The sequence below is a fragment of the Montipora foliosa genome, chromosome 2 (genome assembly GCF_036669935.1).
Source record: "Montipora foliosa isolate CH-2021 chromosome 2, ASM3666993v2, whole genome shotgun sequence".
NCBI lineage: Eukaryota > Metazoa > Cnidaria > Anthozoa > Scleractinia > Acroporidae > Montipora > Montipora foliosa.
This window is the reverse complement of record NC_090870.1, coordinates 34,336,411-34,356,410: the sequence shown is the minus strand read 5'-3', so window position 1 is coordinate 34,356,410 and position 20,000 is coordinate 34,336,411. Positions and strand designations below refer to the sequence as shown.

Genomic DNA, 20,000 nt, shown 5'->3' with positions numbered 1-20,000 from the left:
CTTTTCCACTGCTTTATACTCTTCTTTCCACAAATAGCTACAAATACTTAAAAACTGAATATTGGGGTTTTTCAAGTTTGTTTCGCCGACTCTAGAAGGCTTGATATGACTTAAAACAATCATCGAATTGAAGCTTAACCCTTGCTGAAAACAGTAAGATGTGTGGACAATATGGTTGGACAAGGACGTCGACCTTGTATGGAATGGAAATTGGGAAATATCATCGAATTTAAGGCAGTAGTGTGGCCACAATGAGCCAACAAATTAGTTCGCTTTGCCGAACTTTGGAAAATCGCCGACAAGATTTCTGCACAGGTCCCTCAGTACTTCGTTAAGCATACGGTCCTTTGTTTCAAGAAAACAATAGCGATAACAATATACGTGCTTTGGTACTGTAGCCCTTTATTTATTCTTCTTAGCGGTTTTTTTTCAAAGTCTACAAATGTATATGGACTTCAAAAAATCGTAGAATTTATTACTGAAATACGGAAAATTGAACAATGTCAACTTAATTTTTGCACTTTTCCTTCAATTTTAGCCATTTGTCAATTTTAAAATAAGCGAAAGAAGTGTATTTTTATGAAATCTTTGTACAAATACGATTCAGATTCTCATATACAAAACAAACGGACCAAATAATAGTTTGCAGAAATTGAATGCCTACATTCTTTTTGCTCTTAAAATTGTCCTTTGTCTCTTTGTCAATTCACCAAAGCGAAGGTTTTTTTTTCCTGTATAATGCACGGCTCTTTTTATCACACATTGTACAAATCAGCGATATGCTCAATGATCTTTCCGAATGGATCACTTTTGTGTTGCTGACGCCACAACCACTCCTGTAGGTATCTTTCAAAAAGATCCACGGATGTTCCCATATGAGGCATACTTGATTTTACTCCCCACCATGTATTTTCAATGCTCTGCGTGTGGGCACACCGAAGTTTAGGCGATGGTTAACTGTGAGATGATGATAGCCCTCGTCTTGTAGGCATGATTGGTCAAAGGCCAAAATTACCCTCTCCTGATTCACTGTATGCACCGCTTCCGTCTTCTTCGAAGTTTGTCTTTGAATATATTCGCGTTGCATTAGCTAAAGTACCATACAGGATTAATGACTAGATAATCTGGAAGGTGAATTTTTGAGTGATAAGAGGAAGAGCAAGAGATTTTTCTCATGAAAAGCTTAAAACTTGGATCGACTTGAATGGCGCCCGGTGTAGCGGGATTGTGAGGCTGATAAACAACGATGATCCAATGCATAAAGGGCTTTCACGTTTTTACCAAGGCATCTTACAGCTCACCAAAAAAGGTCACAGAAGATTTTGCTATTAATGAGAGGAACAAGTAGCTCAAACTTGGTGAAAGAAGTTCTTTCTGTGGACAAACCATTTTTTCACTGATGCTTGTTTTTAAGTGGGTTCTTATTTTCAAGTGGAAGAAACCCCAAAAGCACAGGTGAATTAAATAAACTAAAATCGTTGTTGCTTTTGTTGAGGAATGAAACTCGAATTTTTCCCTCGATTGGATATAAATCATTACATCAACGTCACATCATCTATCTGCCATGATGGACGCTTTTCATGCGTATTCCTCGCCATATTTCTTTTTGCTTGCATGAAAAAATCTAAACAAACTATCTAAATTGAAGCTATGAGGGGTTGCACAACTCAGCAACTTCTGAAAACACGTGGCGTGACATTAATCCTTAATTTTACTCGGCCCCATGCAATTACCTATACAAAACCATAATAATTAAAAATAGGTGATGTACTGGATGGATACAGAAAAGTGTCTTTTTTGTAATTTGAACGTAACAGCAACAGTAACAGTAACGATTACTTGATGAACATAATAGGCTGAGAGACATCTATTAAGCACAAGGGGTTGCTCAGTGCATCCGCGGGTAGATCAGTATGAGTCAGCCTAATAGGGGACTCTATGGGCTCAGAGAAGCAGATCTTTTTTTTGACGATTCACCCAAGTGAGCGAATCCTTTTTGTGTGTGTGTGTCCCAACAGGCATATTGTATAAGGCACGCAAGAAAGGATGCATCCATGTTATGACGACACTGCTGGACATGCATGCTCAAAATTAACTTGACAAACAAAACTCTAGACTTTCCACGTACTCCGCGGCAGGGCATGGCACTTAATGAATCACAGGTATCCCAAAGATTAGTGTAGGAACAAAAATAAATGTAATTAGGGCTCACGTTCCTCACACTCTGAAAAGTGGGCAGTGACTGAAAGTACTTGTACTCTGTAAATTAAAGGTATTTCTTTTCTGAAGCCTTGTCATTATTCATACTCAAGGTGGTAGTTTCTAGCAAAGTTTTTACACTCGGCACGACGCACTGATTCCATATTTTGTGACATGCTTTGCAGAAACAAGATGTAAATTCCGTGTGCTGAAATATTTGTCACTCATAAGTTGGGTCTTTTAAGTTAGTGACCTCAAGGAGCATAGAGAAATAGCGACCTGTTTTGGGTAATTTTACCTTCTTTGTAGCTTTGATTTTTCTGATACATATCTTATTGGTCATCCAGCTAGTCAGCTGCTCAATCACTCTTTATCGGAGTCCGTGTGCTGCATATCACCGATAAAGAGAAACGAAAAACGTTGTTCACTTGTGTGGGGCGCACATGTGGCTGAGGTAATATCTCTCTGGGTAGGGGGACTTTATTCCTCCTGGCTCTACTGAAGGTATTGGCTTAAACTTGGCTTTTGCCAAACTTTGTGATACTCTAACTCGAGTTTAAGGCCACTTACTCTGAGGGAACATCTCTCGCAAGTGTCATGTTGCCGTAGTTTTGTAATATTTCCGCTCTGTACAATTTTTATTTGTCCACTTCTTTATTCTCACTACAATTGCTAAAAGTGTGAAAATGTTGAAACCAAAAAAATGCGAAGAAAAATGTTGCATGAACGAATAGTGGAAAACTTGGGAGTCTCCGCAACATGTAAAAGATAAATTCACGAAAATTGTTATAAACAAGAGAATTATTTGGCAACGTGATTTACAAAGAATGTTGTGTCAGTGTACGGTAAGGAATGTGTAGTCAGCAACGGCTCCATAGTGCACAAGAGTTGAAGAGTGAGCCCACACCAATATCGCATTGCATCTTGTTTTACAAAGAATCCTCTTTTTTTGTCTCGTCATCGTACTTAATGTAAGCGTTTTTTCTTCTCATTTCTTCCTCTTGCGTTGTGTAGAGATCCCCGACTTTGTTCCGGTTCATTAGTCGCCTTGCAATGCGGTATTTGACAAACATTACTCCCAGGGCTATAACAGCGATGAGGCAAATTCCGCTAGCGCCAGCAATCCCACCAATTAGAGTGTCATCTTTTTTGTTTGCCCCGGTGTCTGACAAGAAAAAGAAATTTGTATTTTTTAGAACACTCCGATCAGGGAAATAGTTGTATTGCCCTTGCAATAGGAAGCCTTAGCAACGACGGTGTCAACGAAAACACACAAGTAGATTATGAAAAATATTTCTCACTATTGCGATGATAATTATTCTAAAGTATTGAAACTCATTTTCGCACGTCTTGCAAAGGAAACAACTCGTTCTGTTTTCAGAGAATATTATCCCGAAAAAGGCGTTAACTTTGAATGTCTGCCTCTAGAACACATCCTGAACATGAAAACTATCTGGGGAAAGAATGCTATTTCACTTCTTGAAATAGCCAAGATTAAAATTAAAGTCAAGCTGGTAGTGTTCTGATCTACTTGTAGTCAGAGGAAGATACTATTAGTACTAAGAGTTGCCAGTGTACTGGCATATGCTTGGTCTTAAAGTAATTATCTGATGCACCCGGTGGCTCAGTTGGTTGAGAACCGGGCTGCCTTGCGGGAGGTTGTGAGTTCCACTTAGGCTGGACAAACACTCTCAGTCTTTAAAAAAACCGAGGAGAAAGTGCTGCCTTTGTAATGACATCTGCAAATGCTTAGACTCTCTAGTCTTCTCGGGTTAAGGACGATAAACTGTACGCCCCATCTCACAACCCTTCGATGTTCAACACGTGGGTCGAGTTCCCGGTATACAGTTGTGGTCTGCCCTCTGCCCTCTGCCCTCTGTGGTGTATCATGGTTGGGAGGGTAAATGCTCTGAGATACTAGCATCATCAAGCAACTCTAAAACCCGGGGGGGGAGGGATAAATAAGGATATGATGATGATGAAACACAAACCCTGGATTTTGAGTAAATGGCAGACGCTCTCTGCTTGCCTTGCATTATCCCAGCATGTGGGTTCATGATATTGAATTTGTGTTCCATTCAATGTAATTTTCTGTTTTTCATAAGCATTTTATCCAGAAGATAATTAACGTCATTCACCTGAACATTCGTTGTACAGGGGGAATTACGTGACAGTAGGACAATGGACGTCCAAATGGCTGACAAGCTGACAACATTTGATACCTTCTATAACAAGTTATTTACGAAAGATTAAAAAAAAACACATGCTAATTCACTCAGAATGCGAAGAGGTGGTCGAAAGGGGCTCGGTTTGATTTGATTTTCAAGTTTATATCCTTGAGGAAACTATAAAACAACCAGCATTTACTCATAATCTGAAAATGTGCCACAGTGTAAGATTGAAAAATTACGAAGAGATGCATGGTGCCATACGAATTACAGTATGGACAGTTAGGTCTTGCATTGGATAGCAGTAACCAATCAAGTTATTTAAAACAATGTTTATTAATAGTCCGGTTTCTAAACTCCTGTCTTGTTTTTTGTGACTTACATTTCCACGACTTACGTTTCCACTACCTGATTTAAAGTCATCTTCGGGTGCCTCCAAAGTGAAGACCTATTGAAAACCTACTATTAACTGAAGACAAACTACAAAGGCAAGAACGGCTGGTCTATAAAACCTATTGTCCATGTTCAAAAAAACAAAATCAATTGGGATTTTTGTTTTGTAGAAATATTCGCCTCAAACAACAAAACAAAGACCCTTAATAAAAGGCTTCATTTGACACTAAAACATTGAAATCGGTGAGACTCGCAACTTAAAATCTATTTAAAATCAAGGGCGAGTACGGCTGGTTTATAAACAAGCCGCCCTTGACTTTGTAGTTTGTGGGTCTCTCCATCCATTTATTGTTTTAGCGTGAAATAAAGCATTTTAGAGAGGGTCTACGTTTTATAGTTTGAGGCGAGCATTTCAACAAAAGGAAGACTTCATCACTTTTGTGTTTCATGGACTCGGACAATGCGTTTTATAAACCAGCCGTTGCTTTTTCTTTGCATTGGTTTTGTAGTTAATCTTGAATTAGTAGGTTTTTTATTAAAGAGTTACCAACATCAGTCCTTCTCAGGTTTTTTTTCCCGACTGCTTATTGTGGAAATGGTTCAATTTATGTTTCCACCTTTGAAACAACAGTAATGGTAATGAGGGCGATACTTAATAAAGTTACCTCCTTGGTTAACTTCTTGTCTGAAAAATAGTGGACCACGCGACACAATGTTCTTTGTTGTACTCTCTTCATGTTCAGCATCAGGAGTAACGGCTCTTCTTTTCCTTTTATTGTCTTGCAAGCAACCACTTTGGCATCTACAAATAATTTGTTTACTTGTGTCAGTGAGTCACTCATTTAAATTGTTGGTTTAGTGCTAATTCATGCAATCTTGCCAAAAAAGGATAAGGCTATCTAAAATGATAATTTCAACGCCTATCATGACGGGATGTTTTTAAATTATATAGTTGCAATACAGCAATCAATACTGGGCCTTGGTAATAGCTATCAGAGTGAAACATGGTTTGATTAGTTTTTGTTCAACGGTCATCCAAAAAACTTCAAGGGCAGTTTCTGTTTTTAGTAGCAATCGAATATCTACTCTTTGGGTTATCAGGAGGCTTGTTTACGAGAAACAAAAAGTGCTGAAACAGAACCAATCTTTTAGTTTTGACTTAAAAAAAAAAAACAAAAAACAGTAAAATCCTTGTTGCACGAGGCTAGACAAACCTGGTATTTCGAGAAGATCGATGACAGGCCAGAAGCTGACAATGAAAGTAAATGGCTTTATAGTCATTGAAGAACCGAAAACTTTTCATGCTAAATTCCTGGTAAGGTCGATTCGGATCATAGGAGTAAGCCATGGTTGAATCCTTTGGGCATCTGTTGAATTTAGATAGTATTTTGTTATATTTGGCTGCATTTGAGTTCCCTGAGACGGTACTAGATATTTGATCGCCCACTCCGTCAAAGACAGACAGTCGGTTATTCAGTGAGACGTTGGTTAGTCAGACGGTAAATTGTCCAATGATAACATCACATAATGGAAGGTATGATTAAAAAATATATAAAAAGAAACAAAAAAGCTCAAATTCCATAATGCAAGAGATCAATTGGGTCATCTCAACCAAGAAGGTGTAATGTAGGATTCGCTGTTGCAAGGTTTCCCTTCCGCTTTCCTTGTTGAGCAACAATTTATCATCAAAAATGTGTAGACTGTCATGTGCAAGTTTCCACTCGTTTTATTACTATGTATGCCTACCCGTTTTGTATGATGGTGTATTGTGGCCAAGAATAAAAACTTCCGTCTTTAGTGGCCCGACAGTTCTCAGCCATTATGACCAAGTCAGCACCAGATTCCACGCTGTATCTTACGTAGATGTAGTCATTCATACGCATCTCTATTGGATAGTCATTCGAGGTATACGGCGTGACAAAAGATCCACTAGTAAAAAAGTCCATCTTGAAGGTAAAATTGCCATATCCAACTGAAAAGGAAACGCTTCGTATTAATCACTTAACTTCTTTTTACAATAATAAAATTCCTGAAGTGGTGCTTAATGAACACCCCAAAGACAGGCAAAAGAGGGAAAAGGAAGAAACAAGGAACAAACGCAGAAGATGGGGTCAATAATCATACGATTTAAAGGAGTTTGTTAAGAAGAAATATTACTAAAATTCGCCCGAAGAGTTTTTAAGAAGGGTCATCGTATTCTGTGCTCCCATTGTGCAATGTTACGTATGGTTCAAATAACTACAAGAAGAAAATAATTCCTTCAGGCAAAACTTGTCTTAAAAACTGTACGTAAGAAAATAAATAATACGCCATCTCTTTTAATTTACAATACATCTCTTCTAAATGCCCTCTGTAACTGTTCAGTGAGCTGATATACATGTAAGCTAAGCATTCAAATGAAAATTCAGCATTATTTTAAAAGAGTAAAATCAATGAAAGGTACCTTCCTCGCCAATGTAAATCCCCTGTGGAGTGAAACTCAAGCTTACCAAATCCCTTCGAGAATAGCTACAATAAAATGGAAGTCTGATGTCGTGTGATCGAGTAATAACTTGATCAACGATAACAGCATCCACTCGTAGTTCATTCCAGAATAATAGGGCATCTTGGGTGTCGTTAACGGACGTTCCGCAGTCGTTGAGTCGAGTATTGATTATCAGATGAGTGGAATTTTCCGTAGCTCTGCATGATGGGTAACGCAGGTGAAGCTCTTGCACTTGAAAGAATGGAAAGGACTGCTTCTCTAGGAAAACTGTCATGTTGTATTCGCCACATGTGACGGAAAAACCGGGCTCTGAAATAAACCAGTGTCATATGTAGATTAAATCGGTGATGGGTCAAAATTTGTGATACCTTGGGACCAAAATATGCTAAAATCTTCAACAAATTTGCTGTGCCTCCAAAGTACACATGTTTTAACAGATCTGGCCTCTTACTACTGAGTAATACTACTGGGTGGGGTGGTAAGCCTTAGTCCAGTCAGTCCACGCAATGACTCTTCGAATTCAGGCCAAGTACTGTAGGATGTTTTAAAGCTCTTTAGGTTATTTTATAAACGATATGTTATGTTTTTTGTAGATTTTTTAATTTAGTCAAATCGTAGATTTAATGAAAAATTGATTATTTACCAACACATGTTAAATTGTTGGCGGCCATTGTTGTCCCATCGGGACATCCACAGTAATATGCGCCTGCAATGTTGTAGCAGTGATGACTGCATCCTCCATTGTTTACTGAACATTCATTTATATCTAAGGAGAATGAAGGGAAAGAATTATTATTTTTTTTCAAAATGGAAAATTATTATCATTAGGGACTCATATTTGACTTTCCCTGAATTTGCTCGGCAAACTGGTTGCGATATGAATGTCGGAAATGAAATGTAAAGGAACGAAAAACGTTGCGCTCATTTTTTCTGACCTTCCTAAAAAAAGATAAATGGAAACTGGGAAAAGCCTTTTTTTGGTTTGCACAGAGAGGTAGTAACGGGAACAAAACAGGGGCTAGGTTATAAGGCCTGGTACTATGCAGTTTTATTTACCCAAAAGTCGATTATGGCACGACAACAGCCAGTAGCAATAACAGGGTAAACCACGGGGGCGGTATAATTTAAGAACATCAGCTAGTATTAAGCCTACAAGGGTGATATAGTATCGAAATTCTTCTTTATGTGAGAATAATCTGTATAAAGGTTCCAACATAACAAAAATCAGAGAGAATTTTGCCTGCCTGGTTGATGTTCTTTTTCTTGATTCTGCTTTATGGAATAAGGTTGAACGAATTTTGTATTAGGACCAATATTGCAATATATTTTATTTGTCTTTCCTAAAAACAACTTGTATGAAGACAATACTGAAGTGGTATATCTCTACGCGTTCCTTAGGCAGCCAGTGCAAGATTCAACTTGAGTGGCACTGGTAGGAATATGAAGACTAATAGCGCTTGGTGCACCAATCGCTATTCAATAGCCAATAACAATGATATAGCTGATACCATCAGTCATATCTCACCTGACCAACCCACACTAATGGCACCCTTTTTTGCTGACCAATCAGTCCACAGACCAGAGCAATGATACGATCCAATTAATACAAACTGTTAATGGACTCTGCAGATGTCCTCCACACAGGTTAGATGCTCAGTGATCATCGCAGTTAGTAATTAACGTTACTTGAGCAGCAGCGAAAAAAAGCCTGGAAAATTCAGGCTTTCCTTTCGTTATTGCTCAAGTAACGTTAGTTAATCACTTCGATGACCACTGACTTGATTGATTAACTTGTATTTGGCATATTTATTAACTTTTATCGAACTCAGGCCTTTCCGGTCACTATACTCACCTGGAGGATCAAATTCCACAGAGGAGTGCAGAGATCGTCGTTGGTGTTAAATTTATTGTCCCTTTTGCATTAATCTATTACGGATCACTTTTTGAAAATTTATATTATATATATATATATATATATATATATGAGTGAAACAGCGAATACTAGAACACGCTTTGATGCATCTTCACTCCAGTGTTTGAGTTTTCATTATCGTTAGATTTTTTTTCAAAGATTTGGCACTGATGCTTACGTTTAAGTAAAGCCCCACATCCAAAGACCACTCCTAATAGCACTTCTGAACGTAACAATTTATATCTACCTGAGCAAGTTTTTCCATCTGCATTTAATTGATATCCACCAACGCATGAACAACTGTAGCTTCCTGGGGTATTGTGGCAAGTTTGTTCACAGTGTGATGGCAGATGGAGGTGAAAGTCAGGATCTCCTACTGGAACAACACTGGAACTGTGATAGAGTAAGCTCCAGGGGGTTTTGGACGCCGGTGTTGGGTGAATTCCAGTGGCTAAAAATAAAAAATAAAGGAACATATATTAGACTATGTGCTTATTTAGTTGGCTAAGTTTGTTCGTTTACATTTTCAAAAGGTCACGACAGGCTTCGTTTTCAAAGTGATTTCCCATTTTCTATTTACCATTGTATGATCATTTTATTTTGTACTCTTTAAACTAGTAGTGTGCAGCGTCATTGATTAGAATCAGGACCCAGCAACTGTCGAGTGAACCAGCCGACCAACAAATCCGAACAAAATACTTGTGATAGGTTGGAAAGATTTCTAAAAGAACTGCAGCTTTAAGAATTGTTGGAGTAAAAAGCACAGCAGAAGGCGTAGATGTGTGAAATTGCATACGCATCTGGCGAAGGAGAAGTTTGAGGGATGCTTGACGTAAAATAGTGTGCTGTTGGAGCAAATCATATCATAGAATGAGCAGTTTGTAATTTTAAACCCCTGGAAAATCACCCTTGTCTTATAGTTCCTAGTCTCCTTTCACAGAATAAGCTCTTCCTTTTAAACCACTGATGATAAATTACCACCATATTTTTCCTCCTCTGCTTTCTTAATTTAATGAGTTAGTATGTTATTGTTCTGTTTGTTCTGTGCATCTGTTCGTCCCTTTAGTTGATTGATCTACTGTCCGAACAAAATACTTGTGATAGGTAGGAAAGATTTCTAAAAGAACTGCCGCTTTAAGAATTGTTGGAGTAAAAAGCACAGCAGAAGGCGTAGATGTGTGAAATTGCATACGCACCTGGCGAAGGAGAAGTTTGAGGGATGCTTGACGTAAAATAGTTTGCTGTTGGAGCAAATCATATTATAGAATGAGCAGTTTGTAATTTTAAACCCCTCGAAAGTCACCCTTGTCCGATAGTTCCTAGTCTCCTTTCACAGAATAAGCTTTTCCTTTTAAACCACTGATGATAAATTATCACCATATTTTTCCTGATCTGCGTTCTTAATTTAGTGTGTTAGTGTTCGTTCAGCTTGTTTAGTTTATAACTCTTGTGAGTGGTTTTTTGTCTGATCAAATTAATTTACTCTGTTGTGTAAAACGTTTTCTAATTCGGCAAATAAATGGATGGTTGTTGTTGTATGTTATTGTTCTGGTTCTTCTGTGCGTCTGTTCGTCCCTTAAGTTGATTGATCTACCGTCTCCAAAGTCTTTCAGTGGGTCTGGTACCGTAGCTGTAATTATAATTGTTAGGGTCACAGTAAACATCTCACGCAGTTGTGGACACCCTACTATATATCCCTTGAGTAAAAGTCAAAATGACAGCAGTTACTTTCGGAAGTGAAAGGGCTAGGGGAATTTAATTTTATGCATTCATTTGTTTATATATATTTTAAGAATTAAGTGCTCTGTACCTTTTGTTGGTTGGAGATTTGTTGTATTAGTAACGTTGAGGGACAGGCAGTTTTCGTCACCATAATTTCTAGAACTTACATACTGTGCCGTGAAGCCAGTGTGTGAAAATATGAAATCAGAAACAAATCGAACATGAAGAACGTTGCTTGTGCTCAGAACACACCAAGGACTTTGATAACCACAGCGTTGAATTTTTATGGAGCTGGATGGATAATTTAGGTCAGATACTTCCACGTAGTCAAACGGACAGAAACTTAGACCGTAAGTGCCTTCCAGAGAGAAGTTAGAAAAATTCAAGTGGATGTAGTAGCCTGGTGTTACAGTTATCGTCCATAGACAATCCAGGTTATTTGGGTAGCTGAATGGATAATTCGGACTTGTGAAATTCCCTTGAAGGTCAGTTAAGTTGTACATACATGGTCCTGAAGAACAGAAAAACACAAAGTCACCCACTAAACCTCACTGATCTTGTGAACTTTCGTGTGAGGACTCCTCATCGCGCCCTCCGCCGTCTCTAACCTTCTCCTTTCCTTTTTGCCTGTATCGCAAAATCATTTTCTATCATTTGTGAAATGGGTGACAAGAGTAATCTTTAGTCTCTACGTAATCAAAACAATCCGAAGATTGCAAAAGCAATTGAAGAGTTTTTGGGCTACTGCTCTATAAATTACCCCGATTCAAGTGCAATTTAGAAATCATATCGCTAGTATACCCTTCAGTCAAAGGGTGCCAATAACGATATGTTTGCGGTTGGTTTCATAATTGGCATCACTGCTCAGTCTTCATTGAGTACTTCACTTTCAAGGAATAGTCAAGTGAATCATTTTTTAAGGCCCGCTCCTGGATTGTAGGCAAAATTATTTCAAATGTCCTCAAACGCTACCGATCGTAACTTTTTTAGATGATAAATCGGTTGCAGGTAAAATGTTGTTTTTCCTTCATGAGCTATGAAGAAAAACAGTTGTCTGCTCTATACTGAACAGAGTTCTCTCGTTTTGGTAAAGAACAAACGTGCTTCATTGACTATTATACTAGTGAAATTGCGGATCCTTGCCAACGATCCAGCAAACACAATCAGCAGGCATTTATTTTGTTCAGTTTAGCGATAATTCCTGCAGTTTGTATGAGTGCTGCTGACCTTATTTGTTCCTTTTGCTCATAGCACAGGGCCTTTGGCGCGAAAACATGGTATCTTAAACGTGAAGATAACATGTTATTTTCACACGTGAAAAGATCACTGTTGCTATGGTTACATATGCTCTGAGGACAATGATGTAAATTCTTCTTGATAAAACCAATTGTCGAGTTAGCTTTATTTGTAATGCTCAGAATATGTGTTTTCCAGTTCAAATCCTCTGATAGCGTGACGCCAAGATACGGTTGGTGGTCCACAGACGTCAGTGTTTGGCAGAGCACGATGTAGGGATAGATCACTGGATTCTTGGATCTGAAAACCCGTAGGACGTAGCATTTTGACGGGTTGAAGACCATCTGCTGTATCTATGCCCATCTAACTAATTTGTCAAGGCCAATTGGAAGATTGAATGCTTCATCGGTATTATGCACAAGGCCATACAGCAGCGTGTCATCAGCAAGTAACTTGAGGTTTGAGGTGATGCCATATGCATGTCTCAGGGTGAATCCGTTTTTACCTAGGTTGAATTTGGGACCCTTATTTTACCTAGGTTGAATATGCACTCTACCTTATTTAAAGCAGCTATCACACATATTCTTTTGAGTATGTAATAATGATAATGATATTTGTATAGGAAATCGAATGGACGCTCGGGAATGTCGTGATTTATGGGAATGAGGGATGTTTTGAAAATTCTCAAAATTGCACGAGCCGTAGGCGAGTGCAATTTGAGAACTTTCAAACCATCACGAGTGACCATAAATCACGATACACAAGCAAGTTCATAACTTTTTTGTTTCCATAGCAACTTCCGTATTGCATTCGGCATTCCGTTTTGCATTCGGCATTAACCAATCAGAACGTACATGTATTTATATCCTGTTCAGTATATTAGCAATAATAATAATCATCATCATCATCATCATCAAAATAAAAGGAGACCATGTTCTTAGAATAAGCGGGCGGATCCGTGCGGTATCGCTTTACGACTTCAACTGATATTGCGTAGCTGAAAGGCTGAGATTCTTTCGTCAAACCTAACTAATGTCATACGGATGCTTAGTTCAATTTCTATGTTATTGAAGCCGCCCTATGCCTTGGTACTTATTGCATAAAATCCCTTTTGTATGTTCATTATTTGCTTTAAAATTTCAATTTGTGTGTAGCTCTTTTAGTACTGATCAAGATACTGAACCTGAAAACGACGGTGGACTTGTAGTATCTATAAAAGTAATGAAGAAACCACAACGTCAACATTTGTGAGTGTGAGTGTAAGATCAGTATGACTTTCATGTTTGAATAAGCTTAACATTAGAATATGCATGGGAGTTAAGCCTTAAGAATTTCGTTTTGTAAGCGCTTGTTGCCATTTGGACGCCAGTAACAAGGATTTTTACTGTTAAGTTTGTCGTTTGCAAATGAGGAAAAAAATCTAGGACTAGATTAGCAGTGTCGATTAAAAGTTTGAAAAAAAAAACAGAAAAAAAACTTAGAGAAAGGTGGTTGAACGATATCGAAATCGGTCCAATGGCTGACGAGCTAACACTTTTAACCACTACACTACGGGGATCACCATTCCAAACAACGAAATTTTATAGTATTTAAATGAAGCTAACCGTAACAATTCATTGAAAGCAAACTGGATGAAAAGGCTTGGTTACTAAGAATGGAATGGACCGTCAAACATGGCAACCACCGTTTACGAAACGAAAATTAGCAGTGACGCAAGCAAGCACAAGTCCAAACTTAGCATAAGCTTCTTGTGGCATTAGTAGCTTATACTAAGTGAAAACGAACGTCGACATAACTGTTCATGAAAATCAACCACGGCCTCCCCCATTTGTTCAAATGCTCAGACGCGGAGAATGTGGTACGATTTTTTTTAATTGACCCGCACGGCCAGGCGTGGAAAATTCGCTTGTGCTTCAGTATACTGTGTTTTGTTTTCACATAGCGTAAGGTAAATGCAAGCACAGAGACCCAACAATAGGACAAAATTTGGTCCTTCTGCTTGTAGTTATGGTTATCCTTTCATCGAGGCCGTTTTCACGGTCAAATCACAGCTGTTATGCTTGCGCGTGCTTCTTTCGATAGTGCTTCTTTCGATAGTGACTTTACTGTGGCATCTCACTGGGCCGAATTACAAAAGCAATATCTTCCCTAATAATCAGCGGAATTCTGGCCTCAGTTGGTAATTTATAAAACTATTTGGTATGCTGTGAGGCATTAACGAGTTTTTAGTTGACATGCATTCTTATACATTGCAAGAAAGCGATGTTAAACTTTAGCCTCTGGTTTCAGCACGTCAAGGGAACTTGCCAATTTTTTTGTTCACGAACACACAGAATTTTCCCTCGAACGTGGGTTGTGTATAGGATTGAAAATATTAAAACCTGTTTGTGACCGCTCCTCTTCAAACTGGTTTTAATGAAAATGATACCAAGAATGACACAACATCGTTGTACTGATCCTTGCATGTATCAATTCCACTCGCTTGTTTCTGCCTTGCTGGAATTCTTTTCGCTCCAGGTGTTAGGTTTAATGTGCAACCGAGTGATTTGTTTCATGTTTAGAATGATCTCATTGGTAAAATTGTGTTATGTTTAGAATGATTTCATTGTTAAAGGCGCCAGAGATCCATAAAAAGGTTTGAATTATCATCCGTTTATCTTAAAGAATTTAAATGAAAAGGTTTCAATACATACTTGGTGTAGAGGGCATTTGAGTTGTATTTGTCGTCATCGAATAGTTGGCTGCCAGAAAAAGTACAAATAGTGATATTAGTATTGAAAGTCGTGGAAAGTCAAACATTTTGCTTGAGCATCTTTCCAGTTTGTTCCTCAAGATTTGACAAAGATTCACTTCACTTTTCTTCTTGCGTAGCGTGTTGTTGATGTCTGTGGTTGCCTGCGTTAAACTATAGTCAAAGATTAAATGTGTACTTAGCAGTAATTGTTGCAGTCGAAAAAAGTGCTTTGGAACAGAAAACAGGTAAAACAAGTTGGTGCATGGGTATAAATGTTTGTCTAAAATCTAGTGCCATAGAATTGTATTATGAATTGTATCATGTTTAGAATGATCTCATTGGTAAAATTGTATTATGTTTAGAATGATTTCATTGTTAAAGGCGCCAAAGATCCGTAAAAAGGTTTGAATTATCATCCGTTTATCTTAAAGAATTTAAATGAAAAGGTTTCAATACATACTTGATGTAGAGGGCATTTGAGTTGTATTTGTCGTCATCGAATAGTTGGCTGCCAGAAAAAGTACAAATAGTGATATTAGTATTGAAAGTCGTGGAAAGTCAAACATTTTGCTTGAGCATCTTTCCAATTTGTTTCTCAAGATTTGACAAAGATTCACTTCACTTTTCTTCTTGCGTAGCGTGTTGTTGATGTCTGTGGTTGCCTGCGTTAAACTGTAGTCAAAGATGAAATGTGTACTTAGCAGTAGTCATTGCATTCGAAGAAAGTGCTTTGGAACAGGAAACAGGTAAAACAAGTTGGTGCATGGGTATAAATGTTTGTCTAAAATCTAGTACCATAGAAATTAAAACTAATTGAAGTAACTCAGATTGAACCTTAAAAGACAGCTGCAAAGAGAAAACGTTAAATAGAACTGACCGACTACTTGAACACTACCGCGAGTTTCCAGGGTTCAGAATAATAGTTTTGAGTATAACCGAAAGCACTAGACTAGCTACAACATATGTAAATACCGATGTGCATAACAAAGAAACAATGATTGATATAAAACTATAGAAATACAATTTGGTAGTAGTGGTTAAAACCAAAAGCCGAGAGGAAGAAACATGAAATACAATGATCGTCTTGCTCTAAATCCATGGTGATCATGTTCAAAAAGAAACTAAAACGGCTTAAATGAGTGTCAATTTACGCTGAAAAGTCGAAAATAGTATTTCCGAGTTTTTTTTTTCTTTTTCTTTTCATAAATTTCGGGAAAGGGGTATGGGGAAAAAGGTATCATCTATTGTAAATCTCTCAAGAATATTTTCATTGATGAAAAAAGTACTGAAGAATGGATCTTTCTTTTTGATTGAATTTTTCTTCAGGATTGCACATTGCACCTAATTTAAGATGCACACAGATATTGAGTCAGTAAGAGTCTTGTTAAGCCTAAGCTTCAATTATGTATCTACAGCAATCACGTGAACAATAGCTTTCGTATTGTATTTCAAAGTTATGGTAATCGCAACCGTCTTATATTTACTTGAATAGTAGATTTAGGGGGTAACTGTGTGACATTTATCACGTTTATTCAGTGCGTTCAAGCGAGGCGAGACGCTTACTAATCGTGTCGAGTTGACATTTTTCGTTTGGCTGAGTACTCGCCTCGATTTGATGCAGGAGGCCTTGTACCGACACGGCCTGACGTAATGAGCAAAATATTGCAGGCTCAGAACATGTGCTCGATTTGCTCGCGTTGACCTGCGCTGCCTGCGACTTAGGTTGGAGCGTTTCTTTTGAGTTTTTCTCACCGAGTGAAATTGTCTGTGTATTTATTCGATATTTAGCAACAAGTTAGTCTCCTTCGCAGCCGTTTTTTTTTTTGCGATGTCATGCCACACTCCCCCAAAGAAACGGCTGCTCACATTCGAGCCACATTCCTTTCCCATTGTTTTCACGGTCTATTAAAGCAATTGAGTGCAACGCAATTCATTCATTGCATTTCTGGCTGCCCCATTTAGGTATTTCGATTGAAACACCGGCAATAGTACGCATAATTTTGCAACAGAATATAGTACTGGAAACTATTTGTGAATTTGCCGGGTTTCTGGCCGCAGATCGAATCTGTGTTTTGACCTAGGCAAAACCTCATCTACCGTAACAGAAAACTGATTAGAGTGTAATGTGAAGTGCTAGTTTTCTACCCCATATTAAACATGTGAGCGTTAGCCCTACTAATGGAAATGGGCCCACACAAGGACAGAGAAAAACTCTGACCAGGAGGGGAATTACTCTAATCATTTAAGTCTGTTCAAATATAAGTGCTACACGGCCAACGTTTGCAAAAACGTAATCTTTCCTTGTACCGTAACAGAAAGCCTAGCTGCTTACCTAGGTCTTTTACAGATGCAGTCAGATTTTGTCTAGACTTTTTTTGGCTTTGGTTTCAGCTCTGTTTACATGCATAGAGGCAGTTGAGAATCTGTGAAATTGTGCGAGACTTGATTTTGAAGTCAATAAAAATATTGAATAGTGTCATTATATTTACATCCTTTCATTCTTTCAGTTAATGCGGTTGCTTTAAAAGTACAAACAACAGACCTGCATGTTTGTGGTGATCAGGCGCATTGATGAAACAAGAAGTATTATTGGCACGATACAGTTCCAGAAAATGGAACTGTAGCTGTGATTGGCTCAATCTGAGAAAGGAATGTGGTTCTAATGTGAGCACCCGTTTCTTTGGAGGGAGCGTTGCGTGACATTGCAAAAAACGGCTGGGAAGGAAACTAGCAACAAGTATGATTGATGCTATTTATCAAAACTTCGGAAAGCTGTGTAATGCTAATCGATATAACAATTCTTTTGTCTTGCGCCATTTTAGTTCGGTATATGAAAGTCTACCCCTGTCAGTAGTATCGATTCTGAAACCCCTACTAGCAGATAAAAGTTGGATCATTAGAACATGTAAATGTGACGATAAACTTCAAAACCAACACAACCTCCACACGACATACAAACATCAAATTGTTTCCGTGATGCATCTAGATCAAATTGCCATTTGATGCAACGCAACCATCCGCAGTAAAAATGTAAAATAATTAATGGATTTGAGTGAATATCTCAACGAAAGGAAGGCAGCTTGAACGCACTCCCTCTTCTCTGATTACTGCTAGTTTCTAGATATAAGTAATGTCAAAGTTGAGGAGAATGGTAAGAGGACACTTCGTGGCACTTATCAAAATCTGTTTACATCTAATTAGAGTCATTCTTGGACATACCTAGTTAGTATTTCCTTACTTTGAGTTGCATTAAGAGACAGGCAGTTTCCGCTGCCAGGATTCCCGTAAGTTGCATAATGTGCTAAGAAGCCTGAAGCTGAAACAGAGGAATCAGTAACGAATCGAACATGCAGGACATTGCTCGTGCTCCAAACACACCAAGGACTTTGATTATAACCACAGCGTTTTATTTGTAAGGAACTGGATAGATAGTTTGAGTCAGATACTTCCACGTAGTCATAAGGACAGTAACGTGAACCATATTCCACAGAAAAGTCTGAAAACTGCAAGTAAATGAAGCTGCCTGGTGTTACAGTGATAGACCAGAGGCAGTCCAGGTGATGTGGGTAGCTGAATGGATAATTCGGACTGGAGAAGTTTCCTTGAAGATCAGTCAAGTTGTTTGCACACGACCCTAGAGAAAAGAAGAGCACTTTGTTAGTCTTTCATATATGTGGAGAAAGACTAGCTAAGGCATATTTGTTTGCTACCCTTCCTTCGGCTTTCTGCATCGTTTATTCTTGAGATGATGATTTACACTTTGCCCATTCAACTGTAGCTCAATTTAATAGTGTTACGCACAAAGATTTCGCAGAGAGTATTTGTTTCAGCGAGGGCTGAGGAAGTGTATGGTGGTTTAAATCACATTTATGTTTTTGTAACGGTCTTTTCGTGGTTGTGTATTGCGCTATATTTCGTTGTATGAAAGCTTATACTTTTAGCCCCTTTTGCTCAGATCATTCTTTTGCTGGTGTCAAAGACTGTTAATGATTGATTCGGCCATTTTCTCTGGGATGAGATGGTTAGTAGCAAAGTCTATAATGTTAGAAAGATCACTGCTGACTATAAATCAAAAATAGTAGTACACAGAGAATCCGGCGCTTAGGAACTTCTCACTTGATGAAAATAACGTGGGATGTGTTTGAGAGAAAAGATGCAAAACTTTCTATGTTGTGCACGCGTACTCCACTATTGACACTCTGCTCATGTTGGATCAACAGAAGATAACGATCGACCTTATCGAAGGTTTTCTTGAGATCGGGAAACACAATTGCACTTATCAATCTTTTGTCAATAAGGTTGGTTACGTCTGGAAGCGCAGTTATCGAAGAATGGAGACATCTGATCACTGACTGGCGTGGATCTAAAATATTCATCGCGCCAAAGTAATCATAAGGCTGATCATACGCGACCTTATCGAAAATTATTGCTTTAATCGACAAAACTGAGATGAGTTTCTAATTGTCAAAACCACTTCGTTGATCTCCTCTATGTGTGGGAAAAAAACTCTCACCAGCTTCCAGTTATCACAAAACTGTACACTAGTTTGAAACGAAATAATTGAAAAGTTGAGTTGATTGTCTATAATAGTCGGTGCTGTTAGGTCGACTATTTTGTCCGAAATTCTGTCCAATCCGGTTGATTTTGTGATATTGGCTTTTAGAACAGAATTCAAAACTCTCGTAGGATTGATCTTAATGAGCTGTCACTTTAGTTATTTTTGTTGGAATAATCTGCAATGTCGTTGTAATTAATCCAAGATTATGAAGATGGTCCCCGGAATCCACTAAACTATATAACAGCAGACGTCATACTCATAACGTCGTTTAAGGTCTTCTAGTTGTCTTCAGGATTATTATTTACCTCATGGCTATTAGTTCGCTTTTGTTCGCTTGATAGCATAATGTAATCATGTAATGTAATCACGAGAGCATAGTCAACTCTAGTGAATGCACAGGAAAACCTACAAATACTTCAAAGCTAGAAAGTTCAAGAGCCTGGATGCCTTGGGCGCACACTTTAAAAACGGTCTTAAAAGACAGTGACAACCTAACAAGCCCATGCGTTGTTTAAATTTTGAACACTAGTAATAAATGCTTAATATGGATTAAACGATTTTCGAAAGACAAACCGGTGAAATCGGGACCAGAA

The 20,000-nt window shown here is 38.2% G+C and overlaps 1 protein-coding gene across 2 annotated transcripts in view; it reads right to left on the bottom strand.

The window, feature by feature from the left end:
- Positions 1-2,814: 2,814 nt before the first annotated feature.
- The window catches only part of LOC137992927 (uncharacterized), a 51,181-nt gene continuing 33,995 nt past the window's right edge, over positions 2,815-20,000 (bottom strand). Inside the window, exons 16-28 of one of the 2 annotated variants that reach the window (XM_068838510.1) lie at positions 18,088-18,483; positions 15,310-15,357; positions 14,809-14,856; positions 13,299-13,325; positions 10,968-11,390; positions 10,354-10,398; positions 9,405-9,608; positions 7,889-8,011; positions 7,204-7,554; positions 6,507-6,732; positions 5,975-6,127; positions 5,426-5,562; positions 2,815-3,364 (exon numbers count right to left, since the gene is read on the bottom strand). In XM_068838510.1, the coding sequence (XP_068694611.1) occupies positions 3,129-3,364; positions 5,426-5,562; positions 5,975-6,127; positions 6,507-6,732; positions 7,204-7,554; positions 7,889-8,011; positions 9,405-9,608; positions 10,354-10,398; positions 10,968-11,390; positions 13,299-13,325; positions 14,809-14,856; positions 15,310-15,357; positions 18,088-18,483 (2,417 nt within the window). In that variant the 3' untranslated portion in view covers positions 2,815-3,128. The remainder of the gene's footprint in view (positions 3,365-5,425; positions 5,563-5,974; positions 6,128-6,506; positions 6,733-7,203; positions 7,555-7,888; positions 8,012-9,404; positions 9,609-10,353; positions 10,399-10,967; positions 11,391-13,298; positions 13,326-14,808; positions 14,857-15,309; positions 15,358-18,087; positions 18,484-20,000) is intronic. The other variant, XM_068838511.1, reaches the window with a different exon arrangement.